At 36.1% G+C, this 19,152-nt stretch overlaps 1 protein-coding gene across 1 annotated transcript in view; it reads left to right on the top strand.

The window, feature by feature from the left end:
• The first annotated feature begins 578 nt into the window (after positions 1-578).
• HELLS (helicase, lymphoid specific) overlaps positions 579-19,152 on the top strand; it is a 49,982-nt gene continuing 31,408 nt past the window's right edge. Inside the window, exons 1-6 of the mRNA XM_007951286.1 lie at positions 579-609; positions 1,015-1,136; positions 7,830-7,952; positions 14,312-14,368; positions 17,014-17,050; positions 17,141-17,205. Of these exons, the coding sequence (XP_007949477.1) occupies positions 579-609; positions 1,015-1,136; positions 7,830-7,952; positions 14,312-14,368; positions 17,014-17,050; positions 17,141-17,205 (435 nt within the window). The remainder of the gene's footprint in view (positions 610-1,014; positions 1,137-7,829; positions 7,953-14,311; positions 14,369-17,013; positions 17,051-17,140; positions 17,206-19,152) is intronic.

The following is a 19,152-nucleotide window of genomic DNA, read 5'->3' on the forward strand; positions in this document are numbered from 1 at the left end:
TTCCTACAAGAATGATAATCACTGGGCGATTTATTTACATCAGCCAAAGCGTGTGACAGTGCGTTGCAAATTGCTAAACGCGCTACTAAACTAATGGGGAGTTCAGAATCATCATCAAACACCGGAGGAACTGGGACCCTCAGCGGCTAGCTTACTTGCTCAGTATCAATAACAGCGCTACTTAAAGGCTGAGTTCTGCAGCAGAACTCAGGTTCCCCAGGTTCGCGCTTCAGCTAAAGCTCGCCGTCCCCTCAGGTTTCAAGCCCCTTGCCACTGAGTGGATTCCAACCCATAGCGAACCCATAGGAACTGCAAAGTTGTAATCTTTCCCCTGCAGGTGAGGACTGGTACCTTGAACGACCCAAAAGAAAACCAAACTTCGCCTAATCTCGCGCTGTAGGCTCTAGAGGCGGCGAGGAGCACGAAATATCGCGAGATGACAGCGTTTTTCCCGCGAAAGGGAAGCGCGCGTTTTTCCCCGCTCAGAAGGCTGGGTCCGGCAGCACCTGTGAGGAATTAGCGCGCGGCGTTGGAGAAGCTGAGAGAAGGGGATCTGGTTCCCGGGTGTGTGTCCGGCCATGCCAGCAGAGCAAGCTCCGATTAGCGGCGGTGAGTGAGAAGAGCCTTCCTCCGGGCGCAGTGGCGTCCTTTACTGGGAGCAGCATGGAGGCTGCAGCCGAGCTTGGGGGAGGGAGCTGACCGCGGGCAGGACTGAGAAGAGGGGCAAGAAGCTGTGGAAGGGTGAGTGGAGGACACCCCAGACTCGCATTTACTCGCATGACACGGAAGATTTTGCACTAGAGAGCTGCGTTTTCCGGAGCATCCCGAGTTGTAAACGGGTCCTGTCAACTTGTTGATACTGTGAAGAACTAGGTGATGCCACCTTCTCAGCGGAGTTTTAACTTTTTTTTTTTTTCGAATACATTTGGCAAGGGTAGGGAGGGCGTTTAATGTAGTGGTTGTAGTAGTTGAGTGATTTTTTTCAACTACAAATTTAAATGTCTTCTGTCTTAGGTTCCTTAGCTTCAGATATGGTTGACCAGCCGGAGACGGCCGTGATTACCCCAGCCATGCTACAAGAGGAAGAACAGCTTGAGGCTGCTGGACTTGAGAGAGAGCAGGAGATGCTAGAAAAGGTAATTTGGAATCACGTAGAGTTCGTAGTGGTTAAAGCCGGGAGTAAACTAATGCTTCCTCAGAGGTGCCATTTATGTTCGTTAGTTTAGTGTGTAGCTGTAACAAACTTCAGAACGGCCTTATTTGTATGTTTACAGATGCTACCACTGAAAAGCCTTTTGCACGTGCTTTGAATGATGTGCTTCTGTGAGGTGTTCTCTTGGTATACTATAAAGTGTTCCTTCCCGTTTCTATTTTTATGAGCAATTCAAAACGCCTGTTTAGCCATTATAATTGCTTCCAAAATCTGTAGCCATCTTTCTTTTGTCATCTTTGTTTCCTTTTAAATAAGATGAATACCTTGAATATATGCCTGCTGGCAAGCATTAAACTCTTCAGCCCCTGTAATCATACTGAACTGGACTAAGGGTAGTAGTAGATGTTACCTGCAATCAACGCCTGAGCTAGAATCTAGGTCTGATGACTCCCTTACAGTTGAGTGCTGTTTTCTGTCTAAGTGATCCACTTGGTTTTTGTTTTCTTTTTTGGTTTCTTGAGTTGTCTATTGCTAAATAAGATTCTTTAGCTAAAAATGTGGCATACGGTTTCAGGGACTTCCTTGAATAATGTACCTGTTTTGTAGGTTACTAAAAACAGTCGTATCCTCTGGCAGATTCAATCAGGTATATTCTGAAGCTCTACTGTACCACTTAGGGAGCCTGATGAGCCTGGGCAGCTAACTGAAAGGTGGACAGTTTCACTTCGATTATATCAGGTCTCCTATGGGACAAAAGACCTGTTGATCTATTCCTGTAAAGATTACAGCCTTGGAAACCCTATGAGCCTACTTTATCATACTGGGTCATTATGAGTTGGAATCTCCTTAATAGCAGACAACAAGAAAGACAATGATAGCTCTTACTTACTGCCTACTAAGTGATTTGCTTGTATTTCTTTAGCACTCCCATTGATGAGTAGTATGAATAGGTACTTTTATTGGCCCATTTACAAATGAAGAAATTAAGGGAATTGGGATCACACACAAATTGTCTGAACTCAGATTCAAACTCATACTGTCCCTCTCTAGAGTTCCTGTTCTTTAGTGCTGTGCCTCCCTCAGGAAATGTACATTAATTTAAAATTGAATTAACTCCAACATAATCACAAAAGTACTTAAGCTGGGGGAAAATGAATTCGAATAGTAATGAATCATTTGGTTCCTTGCTATTTTATATCAACAATAGTGATTTTTTTGCATGTTTATTATTATTGTTAACATTTAATGAGCATATGATTCACTCATTTGAATCCTTGACTATCCCATGAAGTAGACATTGTCATTAAACTGTACTGTTTCTGTTATTAGAAGTACTAGTTTAATTACTAGTATCCCAAAACTCCAAAACTCACTGCCTTCTAGTCGATTCCAACTCACATTGGGTTTCCAAGGCTATAAATCTTTATGGATGGAGCAGCTAGTAGGTTCAAAGCACAGACCTTTTGGTTAGCAGCCAAAATGCCTTAACCACTATACCACCAAAGGTCCTTAATTACTAGTATACTTACTATTAAAAAGTATTCTATGAAGCAGATCCATTTTCTTTTCATTTACAAGAAACTGAGGCATGTAGAGGTTGCTTGGGACACCACAAAGAGTAAGTGGCAATCAAAATTCCAGGCTATGTAGTTCTAGAATTCGTACTTTTAAGTTACCATGTTATACTTACACTCTAATAATACTAGTTCTGTTATTACTTGTCATTCAACAACTCAGTCAGTGTGCTGTCAACTCAGACTCATAGCGACCTTGCAGGTCAGAGTAGAATTGCTCATAGGTTTTCCTAAGCTGTAATCTTTACTGGAACAGATCATTATAGCTTTTCTCCCTAGGAGTGGCTGATGGGTTCAAACCACCAATCTTGTTTTGCATCCGAGTGCTTTAACTGCACCACCAGGGCTCCATTGGTCATCCACATGAAACTAGAAGTAAAAATGACTTCTACTTTTAATGAACACTTTTGCAAATAGTCATCAAGTTTATTGTAATTGTTATCATTCAGGGACAGGTATGGTATCCTTCTACATCATAGAACCTGAAATAGCTTTAAATCCACTTAGAATCCTTTCATTAATAAAACGGTATTGCTCTTTTTGAATCTATTAATTAAGAAAATAAACAAACCCACTGCCATAGAATTGATTCTGACTGATAGCAACCATATAGGACAGAACTGCCCATAAGGTTTCCAAGGCCACATTTTATTCCTACCGAGGAGCTAGTGGGTTCAAACTACCAGACTTTTGGTTTGCAGGCTAATGCTTTAACTACAGCACCACCAGAGCTCCTTCCTTGTGCTAATACAAGGGTATAATGTACTAAAACTTGGATGTATTGTATTCCATTGTTACAATAAATCTTATGTGCAGGTATGGAAGGACTTTGGTTAAATGCCACCTAAAAAGGTTATTTCCTATGTGACTCCCTGGAGAAAATTCTAAGAGTAATTTTCAATCTTATTTGAGATTAAAAAAAAAAAAATTAGCTTTCTTTGGAGGCCATAAAACTCATTATACAAAAGTAAAGATTCTTTTTCTTTTGGGAGAATACCCGCCAGCTGCTCCACAGAAGGAAGATGAGGCAATCTACTTCTGTAAAGATTTAACCCCTTGGGAACCCAGTGGGGGTCACTATAAGCCAGAATGGATTTGATAGCAGTGGTTTGGTTTTATTTGTATAGTGTTATGGGCATATATTTAGAAGTGCTTAAAAGAGGAAGAGCTAGTTTAAGAGAAGCATTGACAGATTTTAAGGTTTGTGAAGAACCAGGAGGATGACTTTGACATTCATTTGCTAATCATTTTCTTTGACTTTTCACCCTATTTCCTTTTGAAAGAGGTCATTGTTAGTTTAGAAGACTGAAGTTTAACGTTGAAGTGTACGTAGGGGGAAGGGAGAAAGATCAGCTATGGAGATATTTCTTGGAGAGGTAAAAGGAAAATAGTTATATTGTGTAGACTGAAATAAAGTGAACTGAATTATGCTCCAGCAAACTAGAAAAGGAAAGTATTTTCCCCCCCTAAAAAAAAATCTGGGCTTACAGTTGGGGAGGACAGTGGGGTAGACAGTGAGGATTTTCTATACCTAGTGTCCACTGGCATACTCTCACTCTAGCCACTGAGAGATGTGCACTGCCAGGCACTCAGTGCTTTCCATAGATGGTGATATAGTTTATTTTAATATAACAAATAAAATTGCTAAGGCAAGCAATAGTAAAGATAGGAAGATTTACTACAAAATTATTTTGAAATATAGAAGACTGGATTTAAAGGTATAACTATTGGCATTGTATTATTCTAGTTATATTGTAAATTGTTTCACAGTAGCATATTAAAATTTTAATTATTTTAAAGATGTTACTAACTTACTCTGAAAAGGATTTAAGGTAGCAGTTATATCTGAAACTCAAAATATTTTAGCACTTTTAAGCAAATTAAGAAAGGCCCCTTAAATGGTTAAGTGTGTTGGCCGTTTGAACCCACCTGCTGCTCCAGGGGAGAAAGATGTGGCAATATGCTTCGGTGAAGATTTACAGCTTTGGAAACACTATGGAGCAGTTCAGCTTTGTCCTGTAGTGTCTTTATAAGTCAGAATCAACTTGATGGAAATTTTTTTTTTTAATGCTAGTAGAGAGGCTTGCAGTTGGAACCTACTAGCTACTCTGGGAGAAAGACCTGGTGCTCTGCCTCTGTAGAGATGACAGCCTGGGAAACCCTATCGGGCAGTTCTGCTAGGTCCTGTGGGGTTGCTCTGAGTTGGAATTGACTGTATCACACACAACAAAATGAAATTTAAGAGTTTAAAATCTAAGAATCTGTTTTTTAAAAGTCTAATTTTCATCTCCTTTTTCGTAATACCCATCTCATTCATGGACTGTCTATTGTAATCATTGTGTTGGTAATAGTAAAAGAAGTGCTGAAAATAAAATTTGAGAAGGTGTTAATGGATTATCTGTGGGTGGGATCATGTTTCTTTTTTTTTTTCAATCTCTATTTTTCTGTAATAAGCATGTATTACTTTTGTTAGATTTATTCCTGCATATTTATCTTATTTATTGTCCTTGCTTTTGCAGGAAATTTATTTTGAAAGAATAGAGAGAGAATATCTAGGAAAATAAAAGCTAATATTCACAACACTATGCAACCATACTCAACAGCACACAGTAACAACATCAACCACTGCCATGGAGTGAGATCCGACTCATAGCGACCCCTCCTTGGGTTTCTGGGGTGGTATCACTACGGAAGTAGATTGCCCAACCTTTTTTCCGAGGAGTGCTTAGTGATACCTAAATTACAAGGTCAGGTCTTAACCACTAAATTAATTAGATTATGCCTAGTCTAGATACCTCAACAAGCTGGAACAGCAAAACTACCAAGTTATCAGCAAGGTGTTGAGGCATTATTTAGAATATAAAAATGAATTTGTAGACGTACGTTCACATCAGTCTTAAGCTTTCATTTCTCTTCTTTTAATTTGAAATTGCCAAGTCCTAGGAGCAGGGTGAGTAGGGTAGTTAGGCTGTTGGTTTGTTTTTGTTTTTCCATTTATATTGATAGAAAAGCAGATGGCTTGGTCTCATTGAGATAGCAAAATACTGAAAATGTGCTGCTGAACAGTTAGATACCTTGGATAAGTTTTCCTAGACTGACATCTGTACTACTCTGTAAGGGTCCATGTAATTGTAAACTTCTAGTATGATTCTTAATGCTGTTACATAGGCCAGCATTGCTTAATGGAAGAGCTACCACAGTAACTGGACAAATGCAGAGCTCTGCTCTTCTGATGGTCTTTTAGACAGCTCATAATCATCTAATTCCTGAAATCTCTGATTTTTCTAACCATGGCGATTTCTATTTTGTACATCACAATTTACTACTAAGATGTGTTTTTTAATGTGTGATGTTTTCAAATTCTTTGATAATAGCATCTCATATATAATATTAAGTGGACAAGCATAAAAATTGTGTGTTTTCTACAATGTAACTTTATGTAATGCGTTTGCAGATTAGAGCCTCCAGTACATACTTGCTGATCGACTAAACTGGATTGGTGTTAAAGAATTAACATTTAAAAGATAATCTTGGCTAAACATCTGTCTTGAATGTTAGACAGGATGAATTGTGTTGGCAGTGTTTTTAAAACATTCTAGCTAAATTACCCTCTAAGGTAGTTCTTCATCTTGGCTTCATTTTAGAAGGACCTCAGGGAACTTTTAAAATGATACTTTTTCTTTACTATCCTATTCTGATTTAACTTGGTGGGCTAGCATGTATGTGTACTTGCTCAGGAGTAGAATTGCTGGTTGGTATGGTTTGCATATCTTTAGCATAAGGAGCCCTGGTGTGGTGTCACAGTGGTTGAGCGTTCGGCTGCTAACCAAAAGGTCAGTTGTTTGAACCCATCAGATACTCCGTGGAAGAAAGATACGGTAGTCTGTTTCCATAAAGATTATAGTTCTACTCTGTCCTATAGAGTCCCCATGAGTCAGAATCAACTTGATGACAATGGAAAAGCTTTAGTAGATGAATTCACACTATAATGTATCTTTTAATTCAAGTAGTTATTAATCTATACTAGGTTGATAAATTACTGGCCACATTTGGCCTGTACCTGTTTACGTTTTCATTGGAGCAAAGCTATACCCATTCATATACATATTATGTGTGACTTCTCTTATGCTGCAAAGGCGGTATTGAGTAGTTACAGCAGAGATCATATGGTGCGTAAATACTAAAATATTTTACTATCTGTTTCTTTCTCAGAAAAAGCTTGGGGACCATTTACCTATTCTGTTCATTTGTTGCTTTATGTTGTTAATCTTTATCTTTGCCCTCTGGTATTAAACTATTCTTGTCAGTGTGTCAGTGTGAATTGAGACGATTCCTCCCCAGACATTAGAATAAATAATGTAGACTCTTAGAAATGATCAATAAAATCAGTGCATAAAAGTAATATGGAAAGTAGAGGTTTTCAGTTGGAAACTATATGGAAGTGAATGATAAAAGTATGAGCATAAAAGAGAGCTAAGGGATAAGGGCAACACTTTGGGGGAACACAAAATACTGAGGGCAAAAAGAAGCAGTTTGTAAGAAATCCCCAGTGAATCTGGAGATTTAGCAAGTTGAAATATTTTGACTGTAGTTGTTAAATTTAAAAAATTCTGGCCAATAAGATTATTATTTTTAACTCTAATGGGTTTTCAAATAAAACTGGTATACAAAGTTTTTTTCTTTTTTTTTCCTGAAAGTATTTGATTGGTTAAAAACTTAAATCTAACTTTAATTAAATACTTCTTTTTCTAATTTTTAATATAAAAAATTGTTTAAGAACCCCTCAATTCAGTAGATCCCAGTAATCATATGTCCAGTATCTAAAGTTTCAGTATTTTGGTATCCAGTACATGTACCAGATTGCCTGTTGAACCCAAGAATGTTTTTCAGCTGCGTGTGCTAATTTTTGGTTTGGACAGTAAAGTATCCAAAAGAAAAAAATAAACTATCATTATTAAATGAATTTAATCTTTTAAAAATCTTTATAATCTTTAATGAGAACTATATTAAAAATCATTTATGTAGCCATTTTTGTTACATCTAATGCAAAAAAAAAAAATCAAGGATGTCAGAAAATTTATGGAAATTTTTTCTTTGGATAGGCTCGTATGTCGTGGGATAGAGAGTCCACGGACATTCGGTACCGGAGACTTCAACATTTGCTTGAGAAAAGCAATATCTATTCTAAGTTTTTATTAACTAAAATGGAACAACAACAATTAGAGGTAAGTATATGTGATTTACATATACTTGGTAGTGTAAAAAAAAATTAAATTTAAATTGCATACAATAAAATGTACACATTGTAGGTAAACATTTTGAGTTTTTCTAGATGTATACACTTATGTAACCACCAACACAGTCAGCATAATCTAGATTAGTGTTATCTTTTCTACAATATTACATAAATGAATTATATCCATACTGTTATTTTTGTTAATAGGCCATTCTTTTTATTCTGTTGTATGAAAATACCTTTATTCATTCATTCACCTGTTGACTTATTTTTATCTTGGTCATGGGTAATATTTTTTGCTCAAAATTATGAATTTTATGTTGTTTAATGCTGTTTTCTTTTTTGTTGTTTGTTTGCTTTAATCAGGTTTATTGATGTACAGTTGACCTCAATACAATGTAATACAATAAACTGCACATATTTAAAACATACAATTTTGTAAATTTTGATACTTTCATATACACACACACACACACACACACATACATGTAAAGCAGCCATCAAGATAAGGAACATGACCATACACTCATAAGATTCCCTCTGCCCCTTTTTAATTCTCTCTTCACCTCTTCCTGCTTTCTGTGCTCAGATAGTCATTAATGTGCTTTCTGTCACTATTAATTAGCTGCATTTCTGAATTTTAAATAAATGCAATATTACAATATGTATACTTTGACTTCCATTTGGCAGAATTTTGATACGTATTCATGTTTTTGGGTATACTTATACTTTGTTCCTTCTTATTTCTGAGCGTATTCCTTTGTATAGATATACCACAGTTTGTTTATCAGTTTACCTATAGATTGCCATTTATGTTATTTCCAGTTTTGGCTGTTGCAAATAAAGCTGCTGTGAGCATTCATGTTCAGGTCTTTTTTTTTTTGGGTGACACTTTACAGAGCAAATTCATTTCCTTAGAGCAGTTCATAACATTTTGTTTCATGAGATTGACTACAATTCTGCACTGTGTAAAAGCTCTCTTCCTACTTCCTCCTTGTAGTTACCTCTTCCCTGTGTTCTTCCCTCTCATGCATTCCTGTCTCCCACCCCCCATGCTATCTCCCTGTGCAAACACTGCCCTTCTGTTCTCCCATGATTGATCACGCCAAGGAATGTGTCTGTCTACCTGATATAAATGTTCACTCCAGCGCCCGTCTGTTGTTTGGCTGGAAGCCACAGGAGTGAGTTCAGTTCCAGACCTGAAGGGTAACTAGGGGCCATAGTCTCAGGAGTCTTACCAGGCTCTATCAATCAAACCAGCAAACTTGATCTTTTTTTTTTTTTTTTTTTTTTTTTTTTTTTTTTTTTTTTGATTTTGATTTTGATTTTTTGATTTTGAGTTTCATGTACAAGTCTTTATATGATCTTAAGAGTTTTATTTCTCTTGGTAAATACTTTGTAATGGAATGACTGGGTTATATGGTGGAAATATGTTTAACTTTTTAAGAAACTGTTCAGTTGTTTGCTAAGTGGTTGTACTCTTTTACATTCCTGTCTACAGTATGTGAGTCCCTGTTGTTCCACATCTTCACAAATACTTGGTTTGCTCGATCTTGTTAGTTTTATCCATTCTAATAGGTGTGTAGTGATACATCATTTTCATTTATATCTTTTTATGATTAATGATTTGAGCATCTTTTCAGTGTTTTATCCACAGTTGATACCTTTAAAAACTTACTGTCTTTTTGGTGAAAGTTTACGTAGTAAGTTAGGTTCCTGTTAGATAGTTTCCACACATACTATTCAGTGACAGTAGTTATATTTTCAGTGTGTCAACATTCTCTTTAATTGTGTTCTGGTTGTTCAATTTCTGGTACTATAGTTTCCCTATCCTCTTCTCATCTTTGCTTTAGAATAAATAATGATCTTTTTGGTTTCCTATAGATAGTTTTTTAGTAAAGCACCATTTTTATGGGTAATATCCTTCATTTTGTGTGTTGATCTGCTGTTTCACTTAAAGCTGATCTAACAGTACAATTTGGTTTAAGATTTAGAGAGTATCTTGGGGTAATAGTCTCAGGGAGTCCTCTGGTCTCAACTGGCCCAATTAGTCTGGACTTTTTTTTTTTTAAGAATTTGAATTTTGTTCTACATTTTTCTCTGGTTCTGTTTGACATTGTATATTTTGACCCTGGTCAAAATGGTCAGTGGTAACCAGGCACCATCTAGTTCTAGTTCTGCTGGTCTCAGGTTAGATGAGGATGTATAGGCTGTCAACCCTGTAGATTTGTACCTTCTCTGAGATTTTGGTTACTTTAAGACCTTATTAGTTGATACTCATTCCACTAGGATATAGAACATGAACTTTGTGAATTATATTATGCTAGTAGATTGAGTTGGGAGCTCTCGTGGCATAGTGCTTAAGAAGGCATTTGACTGCTAACTAGAAGGCTGGCAGTTCAAACCCACCAGCCACTCCTTGGAAGGAAGGTTGGGCAGTCTGCTTCCGTAGTGATACTGCATTGGAAACCCAAGGAAGGATCGCCATGAGTCGGATCCTACTTGACAGCAGTGGGTTTTTTTTTTTTTTTTTAGCTGACTGAGTTGTCCCATGAGACAATGATCCTAAATAAAACCTTCAAATCGGAAAACCATTCTTGGAAGGTGTTTGGTTATATCTGAGGAATATGTGTAGTTGTGTCTTCACTGAATATGTAACTGCACATACAAATCTATAATTACACGTACATATAGATACTTCTGTGTGTTCTCACGTATATATATACCTGTACTGACCTGTATACCTTAATGCCTATACCCATCCATATGTGATCATACACTTGATTTTTGGTTTATGTGGGAGATGTTGTCTTCTTATACACCTCAAATTCTTTAGGACAGGCATCCTTTTCTCTTGAGTGTTTTTAGTGACATCATTTACTTTAGTCATGCTGTGCTCACTACATCCACATTTGGTGCCATTTTCTCCCATTGCCATCAGTGTATCTTTACTAAAATGTGTGTTTAAATCTTTTGCCCATTCTTTTTACTGTGTTGTTTGATTTCTCATTATTGAGTTCGATATATAATCTAGGTACAAGTCTTTTAATGGATATGTGGGATTTGCAAACATTTGCTTCCAGTTTATGGTTTGTCCTTTCGTTAATAATGTGTTTTGAAGAATAGCAGTTCTTAATTTTCATGAAGTCCAGTTAATGAATTGTGTCTTCTTTGGATTTTACTTTTGGTATCATATCTTAAATCTTTGCCTAACCAAAGTCATGATGCTTTTCTTCTAGAAGTTTTACAGTTTACATGTAGGTAGTTATGTATTTTGCATTAACTTTTTATGTGGTGTGAGGTAAAGGTTCTTGTTAGTAGCTATTGAATCTGCTCTGATTTATAGTGTTCTTCTGCATAATAGAATGAAATGTTGTCCAGTGCTGTACCATTTTCATGACTGTTGGTATGTTTGAACTCATTGTGGCTGTATGTCAGTACGTCTCATTGAGGGTTTTCCTCATTTTCAGTTTACCGTACGTGATGTTCTTTTGTAGTAATTGACCTTTTCCTCAAGTTGTGTCGAGAGTGAGTGAGTTGAAGTCTCACCATTCTTGCTTTTAAAAAGTATTCTGGTTGTATTTTTTCTAAGATTGATTTGTTCGTTCTTTTTGCAGTCCACGTCATAGTCAGTTTTCACAGCACCATGTGTATGAGGTGATTGAAAAGACCATGGCTTGGGTAAGGTATACCATAGTCATTAAGGTGACATCTTTGCTTTTTAAACTTAAAGAGGTCTTTTTCAGCAGATTTCTTCAGTGCAACATGTTGTGTGATTTCTTGACTGCTGCTTCCGTGGACATTGGTTTTATAGAGATGCGTTTTTTTGGTTGTTGTTATTAGTTGCCGTTGAGTTGGCCTCTGACTCATGGCAACCCCATGTGTTACAGAGTAGAACTGAGCTCCATAGGGTTTTCTTGGCTATAATCTTTTATGGAAGTGTACACAGATCTTTCTTCTGCAGACATAGGGTCAGTTTAAACCACCAGTCTTTAGGTGAACAGCTGATTGCAAAACTGGTTCTGCTAACCAGCCTATTCAGTTATTTCTACGTTTATTGAAGACTTTTCTCCACTGAATTGCTTTTGCATCTTTGTCAAAAATCACTTGAACATATATGTGTAGATCTATTTCTAGATACTATTCTGTTCGATTGGTATTTGTCTATGCTATATGCTGTATATGAGAGCTCTGGTAGCATAGTGCCTAAGGCATTTGACTGCTAACCAGAAGGCTGGCGGTTCAAACCCACCAGCCACTCCTTGGAAGGAAGGTTGGGCAATCTACTTCTGTAGTGATACCGCCTCAGTAATCCAAGGAGGGGTCGCTATGAGTCGGGTTCGACTCAACAACACATAACAACAACAACTACTGTATTTACTGTATCATCTTGATTAGTATACCTTTGTCTTTAATGTAAGTTGGAGAACTTTGTTCTTTTTCAAAGTTTTAGCTTTTCCATGGCCTTTGGTTTTCTCTATGAATAGAATCAGCTTGTCAATTTCTTAAAAAAAAAAAAAAAACTTGCTGTAGATCAGTTTGGGGGAGTTAACATCTTAACAATGTTTTCGATTTCTGATTTTTCATTGCTATAATAAAGAAATATAATTGATAATTGTGTATTGATCTCTTAATGATTGTCAGGCTTTTTCTGTAAAGAGTCAAGTAGTAAATATTTTAGGTTACATGGACTTATGAGGTGAATAGTCATATAAGATTGTTATGTGTCTTAATGAATTAAGTTCTCAGTCATGAGGATGGCTTGGGATCTGACATTGTTTCTGTTCTGTTGTGCATGGGGTTGTCATGAGTTGGAGCCAAATTGATGGCAACTAACAACAAAATCATTATGAAATCATCCTCTTTAGTTCGAGAAAAATTTTTTTGCTCTGAAATCTAGTTTAATATTGATAATGCCACTTCAGCTTTCTTTTAATTAATATTAGCATAGTGTATATTTTTCCATTCTTTTAACCTATTTGTGTCTTTATATTTAAAATAGGTTTCTTTAGACTATCTATAGTTTGCTCTTTTCCTTTACAATGTATTTCCAACAATATAAAGAATGATCCTTTTAAAATATATCCGATCATGTCATCTTTATGCTCAAAACCTTCCAGTAGCTTATCTGCTTCACTCAGAATAAAAGCCAAAGTCTTTTTATTTTATGTCCTATAAGACTGCAGTAACCTGACTGCCTCCCCCAACCTCATTACCTTCCCAAAAGCATTTTAGTCAAGGACCTTCATTTGAGCCTCTAGGCCGTTGCTGCTAGCTATTCTCTTCCTAGACTCTCTTCCTTTACATGCCTGCATGGCTTATTTCATCATCATCTTCAGGTCTTGGCTTAAGTGATCTTTTCTTAATGAGGCCTGCCCTGACAGCCTGAAATGAACTTGCCACTTTGCACCTCTTCTGTCGCTCCTGTTTGATTCTTTCCGTTGCACCTCTCATCTAGCGTACTATATATTTATTTACTTACTGTAGTTATCGTTTGTCTCCTGACCTGAATGTATGATGATTTTAAAACTTGTGTAAATTGAGAGAATACAGTATATCTCTGCTTTTCCCCATCATCCACATTTAATGATTATCACTTGGGATTTTGCCACACATGCTTCATCTATCTTTGCTCAAGCCTTTTTAAAACCTTTTTGTGATCATATGAAACATACAGAAAAATGCAAAACTAATTAGTTATTATAATTTATTATAAGGCAAACACTTTTATCCACCGCTTGGTAATGATTTTGATTGTTTAGTGTCTTGTGTTTAAAGCTTCATTAGTGTTAGAGTAACTTGACCTGTCTTCTGATACTCAACACTCTGTGTTAGGTTTCTATTCCTAAGTGTTTGTAGAAGAATGAGAAATTGTTCTAGCTGCCTCTTTCTGGTGGCTCTTTTCCTGGCCTTGCTGGTTTCCTTGCCTCATGTTCTTAGCTGAAGATTGCACATCTTCAGAGTTTTCTCTCTGCAGCTCTCTCCTCTCTGGTATTCAACTCCGCAGCTGCTAACTGCCCTAAGTTTTGAACTTCTGAACTGTTGGGCTCTGTTTGCTTTCTGCCTGCATTATCCATGCCTGAATATTGCTTTCAGGAAGATTGTTTCCATTTTCTCAGTGTTCATTGTCTTTTGTCCAAAAACTATTGTTTATTGTTTGGTCTTGGTTTTAGTTGTTGAAGACAAGTGAGTAATCTATTCCCATTTATTCCATAAAGGCTTGAAGCATAGGTGCTACCTTAAATTTTCATATAGTTTCTTCATTGTGAATATAACTTACTTGAGAGCTGAGATGTGTGTTTTGTACTTGGCATTTTCTCCTTGTGACACTAAGAAATTATCTTACAGGAACAGAAGAAGAAAGAGAAATTGGAGAGGAAAAAGGAATCTTTAAAAGTTACAAAGGTAACATAGCAAACTAGGATTTTTTTATACATTACCTGAAATATTGAAGAAAATCTTTTGTATTCTTTTGACTTTTTTGACTATTTATTATTTTAACTTTCTTTGTCTGATAATCTTTGTTTATATTTAAAACTGCATGGAAACATGTAAAATTATTTTCTCGGTGGTTTAGATATGGAAGGAAGAGTAAGACAGTTCATTTTCTGTGGACTAACTCGCCAGCTTTTTTAGGAACTGCAATGATTACTGTTTCTACTTCAGATCTCCACTCTCATCATGTAAATAGCCTTTTTCAATCCTAACAGTAATAACAATAATCTAAATTTATAGCTTGCAGAATACATTTATATCTTGCTCATAACTGCAGCAGTAGGCTCAAATGGAAACTCTCAACATGTTGTATCTATTAATAACATTTCAGATAATAGAGTGTTCATCTCGGGACAGCTTGAACGTTAGGTGTGATCTTTTTGGAGGTGGTTTTAAGGTAAGGCCTTGATGGGAACAGTTATGCTGGTGAAAAGAGAAATAACAATGGTAATGTTTATTAAGTACCATAAAACCTGCAAAAGCCAGAATGTATAAGGTGGAAACCTGACAGAGAGGGAAAACTCATATATTTTCCCACTGAAATAAGCAAAAGAAGAGTAATGAGACAGCATCCTGTCAAAGGTAGAAAACACTGAAACACCTGGAAAAACAAAGCAGTCCTGTTGAGTCCTGGTTCTCACAGGTTGTATATTGTATTAGGTTTTATTCTATGCTTTACATGTGTTCTCTTAATCCTAAAAGCAGCTCTATTAGATAGTGGTACTATTATTATCCTCGTTTTACATAGTAAAGGGGTTTATGGAAAGAGAAATAAAGTAACTTGCCCAAAGTTATATAAATTTATAAATAATCCTATGAGGATTTGAAGGAGCTCTGGTGGCATAGTGGGTAAGGCATTTGGCTGCTAACCACCAGGTCGGTGGTTCAAACCCACAAGCCTACTCTACAGAAATGAGGCAACCTACTCCCATAAAGACTTATAGCCGTGGAAACCCAGTGGAGGTTTCTTTGAGTCAGAATCAACTCAATAGCTGTGGGGTTTTTTTTTTTTTTTTTTAATTTTAAAGTATGGTAGTTCAGTTCTTTTTAATTTTTTGGTGTGGGGATTTGAACCCAGGAACCTTCTTAGTTACAGAACCCACATGCAGCTTCTACACTAAACTCCCTTTATTGGGAAATGTGAGAATGCCAAGAGACAAAGTATATAGGTTTTATCTTGATTTTATCAGGATAAGTAGTATACTAAAATCTATTTGAGTCCAGTTATTTGATTCTTAGTCTGGTTTAGAGATAGTGTTTAAAGTACATAATAATTGGTATGTTATGAGAGAAATTGTAAAATCCTGTATTACAAATTGATTATTTAACTCAGTGCTGATTTTAGGGACTTACGTTGGGTTTTTGAAGAACATGTATTTATTTATAATTTTACTGGCTTAGCCATTTGCTCCTACTCTTGATCCTATTGATATGCTTCACATTGTCCCATCTAATTTTTATATTACAGTTTATGTTTTTCCTCTTCTAAAAGTACCATCCATTAAATTCTGCCTATTCTCTCTCACCAGTCCATTTTAATATTTTCTTTTTTAATCCTCTAATTTTTTTTAACTTAGGAGCTCTGGTGGCGTGGTGCCTAAGGCACTTGACTACTAACCAGAAGGCTGGCGGTTCAAACCCACTAGCCAGTCTTCAGAAGGAAAGTTGGACAATCTACTTCCATAGTGATACTGCCTCGGACACCCAAGGGAAGGGGTTGCTATGGGTCAGATCGGACTTGATGGCAGTGAGTTTGGTTTGGTTTGGAATGTTTTAACTTAAGTTTTTATTTGCCCTATTTCTTTGCCCTTTTTATTTTTCATACTTGCTTTCTACCTGTTCTTAATATAAAACCAAAAAAACCAAATTCACGGCTGTCGAGTCGGATCCGACTTATAGCGACCCCCCTTTGGGCTTCAGAAGCGGTATCACTACGGAAGTAGATTGCCCAACCTTCCTTCCAAGGAGTGCCAGTCTTCCTTAGGGGAGGAGTGGCTGGTGGATTTCAACCACCGGCCTCTGGCTGGCAGTCAAGTGCTTTAGGCGCTAGCCACCAGTGCTCCATTCTTAATATAATGTTTATCCAGTTTTCTCACTTTGAAACTTTATTTTTTAACAGTTTTTCTTTTCCTTTTATTTATCCCTCTCATTAATATTTTTATAGTAACTCTTTTTATTTCTATTTTCACTTGTATTTAACTTACGTATTTTCGTGAAAGATGAATATGCCTTTCACACCATGTGTATTGAATACTTTTCAGCATAAATGTGCAGTAACAGAAGATATATATGGAATTTAAAAATAAAATTCCTTCAATATGTTTAATTTTGAATTTTCCTTCCTATGTGGAAAAAAACTTTGAGGAAAAAGTAAGGCCTTTGGGGTATAGTAAGGAATTACAGACAAGTTATGTATAGGTAAATAATAGTGAAGACTATGGATGTGGTTCAGTTGCCATGGAGCATTTACTTCTCTCAAGTTAATCAGTGTTCTTTAATATGTAATAACATAAAGGTCCATAGAAGAAGTAATATTTTAAATCCTTATTTTGTAGGGTGAAAACGGAATTGAGGCAGGTGAAGAAAATCCAGGTAAATTTCCTTATTCTTGTTTTGATGAGTATGTGTTTATATTTCTGCTTTAATTGATTTCAAAAATTAAATTATACATATTTTTTATAGTCCTGAGAAAGAAAAGAGGAAGAGAAGATGAGTCATACAATATTTCAGAAGTCATGTCAAAAGAGGTAAAAATAATAGAGAGCACGTAATATTCAATGTTGAATAAAGCCTGTTGTTTTGTTTCTTCTTTCCAGTAAATATGTAGGTAACAAAACATTTGCCGTTTCAACAGTCTTCATATATACAGTTCAGCAACATTAAATGTGTTCATCATGTTGTTTAACTGTCATCAATCCTGAGTTTTTCTGTCATCCTTAACAGAAGCCCAGTGTCTACTCTCTATTGTTGATTTTGAACAATCTTAAAGCTGTAAGGATTGTAGTTACTTGGCTTTTCAGCTTCTTACAAATATTTCTATTGTTTTCCGTTGTTGCTGTGTGAATATAATTAATTTTGAGAATATTATTTAAAAATTAACCATAAATATATAAAGTTAATAGCTATAGAGAAGTAAGTTGGGTGATGCAGTGGTTACAGCATTTGGCTGCTAATCAAAAGGTTGGCGATTTGATGCAGCTGTTGCACAGGAGAAAGATGAGGCATTTGTTTCTATAAAGATTTATGGCGAAAATCTAGCACAAAGCCTAAATTACAAGCTCTGAAGATCCATATAGATCTCTGCCTATTAACATTTTGTGTGTGTGTGTGTATGTACATACATACTTTTTTTAACCCCTCTTTTTCTTACAGAAAATTTCAGACCTAAGCAAATAAAGAGAGGCTAGTACACTGAATGGTCCAATGTCCAGCTTCAGCAGTTTCCAATCTTTGCCACTCTTATTATTTTCTACATCCCAAATTACTTTGAGGAAGATCCCAGCATCATTTCATTACTATATAAATATTTCCATATGCATCGCTAACAAGTACTATTTTAAAAAACTAATCACAATACATACAACTAACACATTTTTTTAAAAAGTGATAATTTCTTAATATTGTCAAAATTTCCCCTGGGCTCCTATATTTTGTTTTTACAGTTGGTTGTTCACAACAGGGGCAAAAGAAGTAGCATAAATTACATTTGGCTAATGTCTCTCTGAAATCTATTTCTTTTATCTTTGTTGTTGTTGTTATTGTGGCAAGTTGTTTATCGAAGAAAAGAAGTCATTTACCCTAATTTCTTGCATTTTAGATTTTCCTTTCTGTATCTCAGTGATTTCTTTGTTCCTGTGTTTCCAGAATGTAAACTGATAGTTATTAGAGATTTGATGCAATTAAGGTTTAATTTTTAGCAAGAATACTTCATAGATGGTATTATGTTTACGTGTTGTGCTTCATTGCTACATTGCCCTCCAAAAAGATTCAGCTTATCTAGTAAAAGACAACTTGTCTGTCAGTCCCCTATGTAAAATCTTTACAGCTTTAGAATATGAATGTCTATATCCTTGGAAACCCAAGGAGGGGTCGCTATGAGTCAGGTCTGACTTGATGGCAAAACAACAACAACAATATTGAGATATACACACATGTACAAATATGTATATGTATGTGTGTGTTGGCCATTTGCTGATACATCCTATCATTCTATGTATCTTAAATTTGAGATAAGCTTAAAGTGTGTATTATAGTATTTCTTCACCTTTGTACTCTATACATGACTGAAATGTACCCTCACTCTTACCTGTGATTAAGCTCTGGGGACAACTTTTTCAGATAATTTAATGTTGTAGTATCTCCTAAGTCACTAAGTGACATTAAGTATGGTATTGCTTGTGTCCATACTCATAGCAGCTAGAAGGTATTTAGAAATCAGAACACTTTTTATTCTGTATTTTCAATTTATTTGTCTTTACTGCTTGCCAAAGATTCTAAACTCAGATAGATGTCTATCAGCTGAGCCCTAAAGTGGGCTGGAGTTCAGACTGTAGTACATTTGGAAGTGAATCTTTGAATAAATGGAAGTCACAATTTGACTCTAGAGCAGAGGATGCTGGACTTCTCTGTGAAAAGCCCAGATAGGAAGTGTTTGCAACATTATGGATCATATTGTCTATCACAACTACTCTATG

The sequence above is a fragment of the Orycteropus afer genome, unplaced genomic scaffold (assembly GCF_000298275.1).
Source record: "Orycteropus afer afer isolate SDZICR_OR568_19922 unplaced genomic scaffold, OryAfe1.0 scaffold00293, whole genome shotgun sequence".
In the NCBI taxonomy this organism is placed as follows: Eukaryota; Metazoa; Chordata; class Mammalia; order Tubulidentata; family Orycteropodidae; genus Orycteropus; species Orycteropus afer.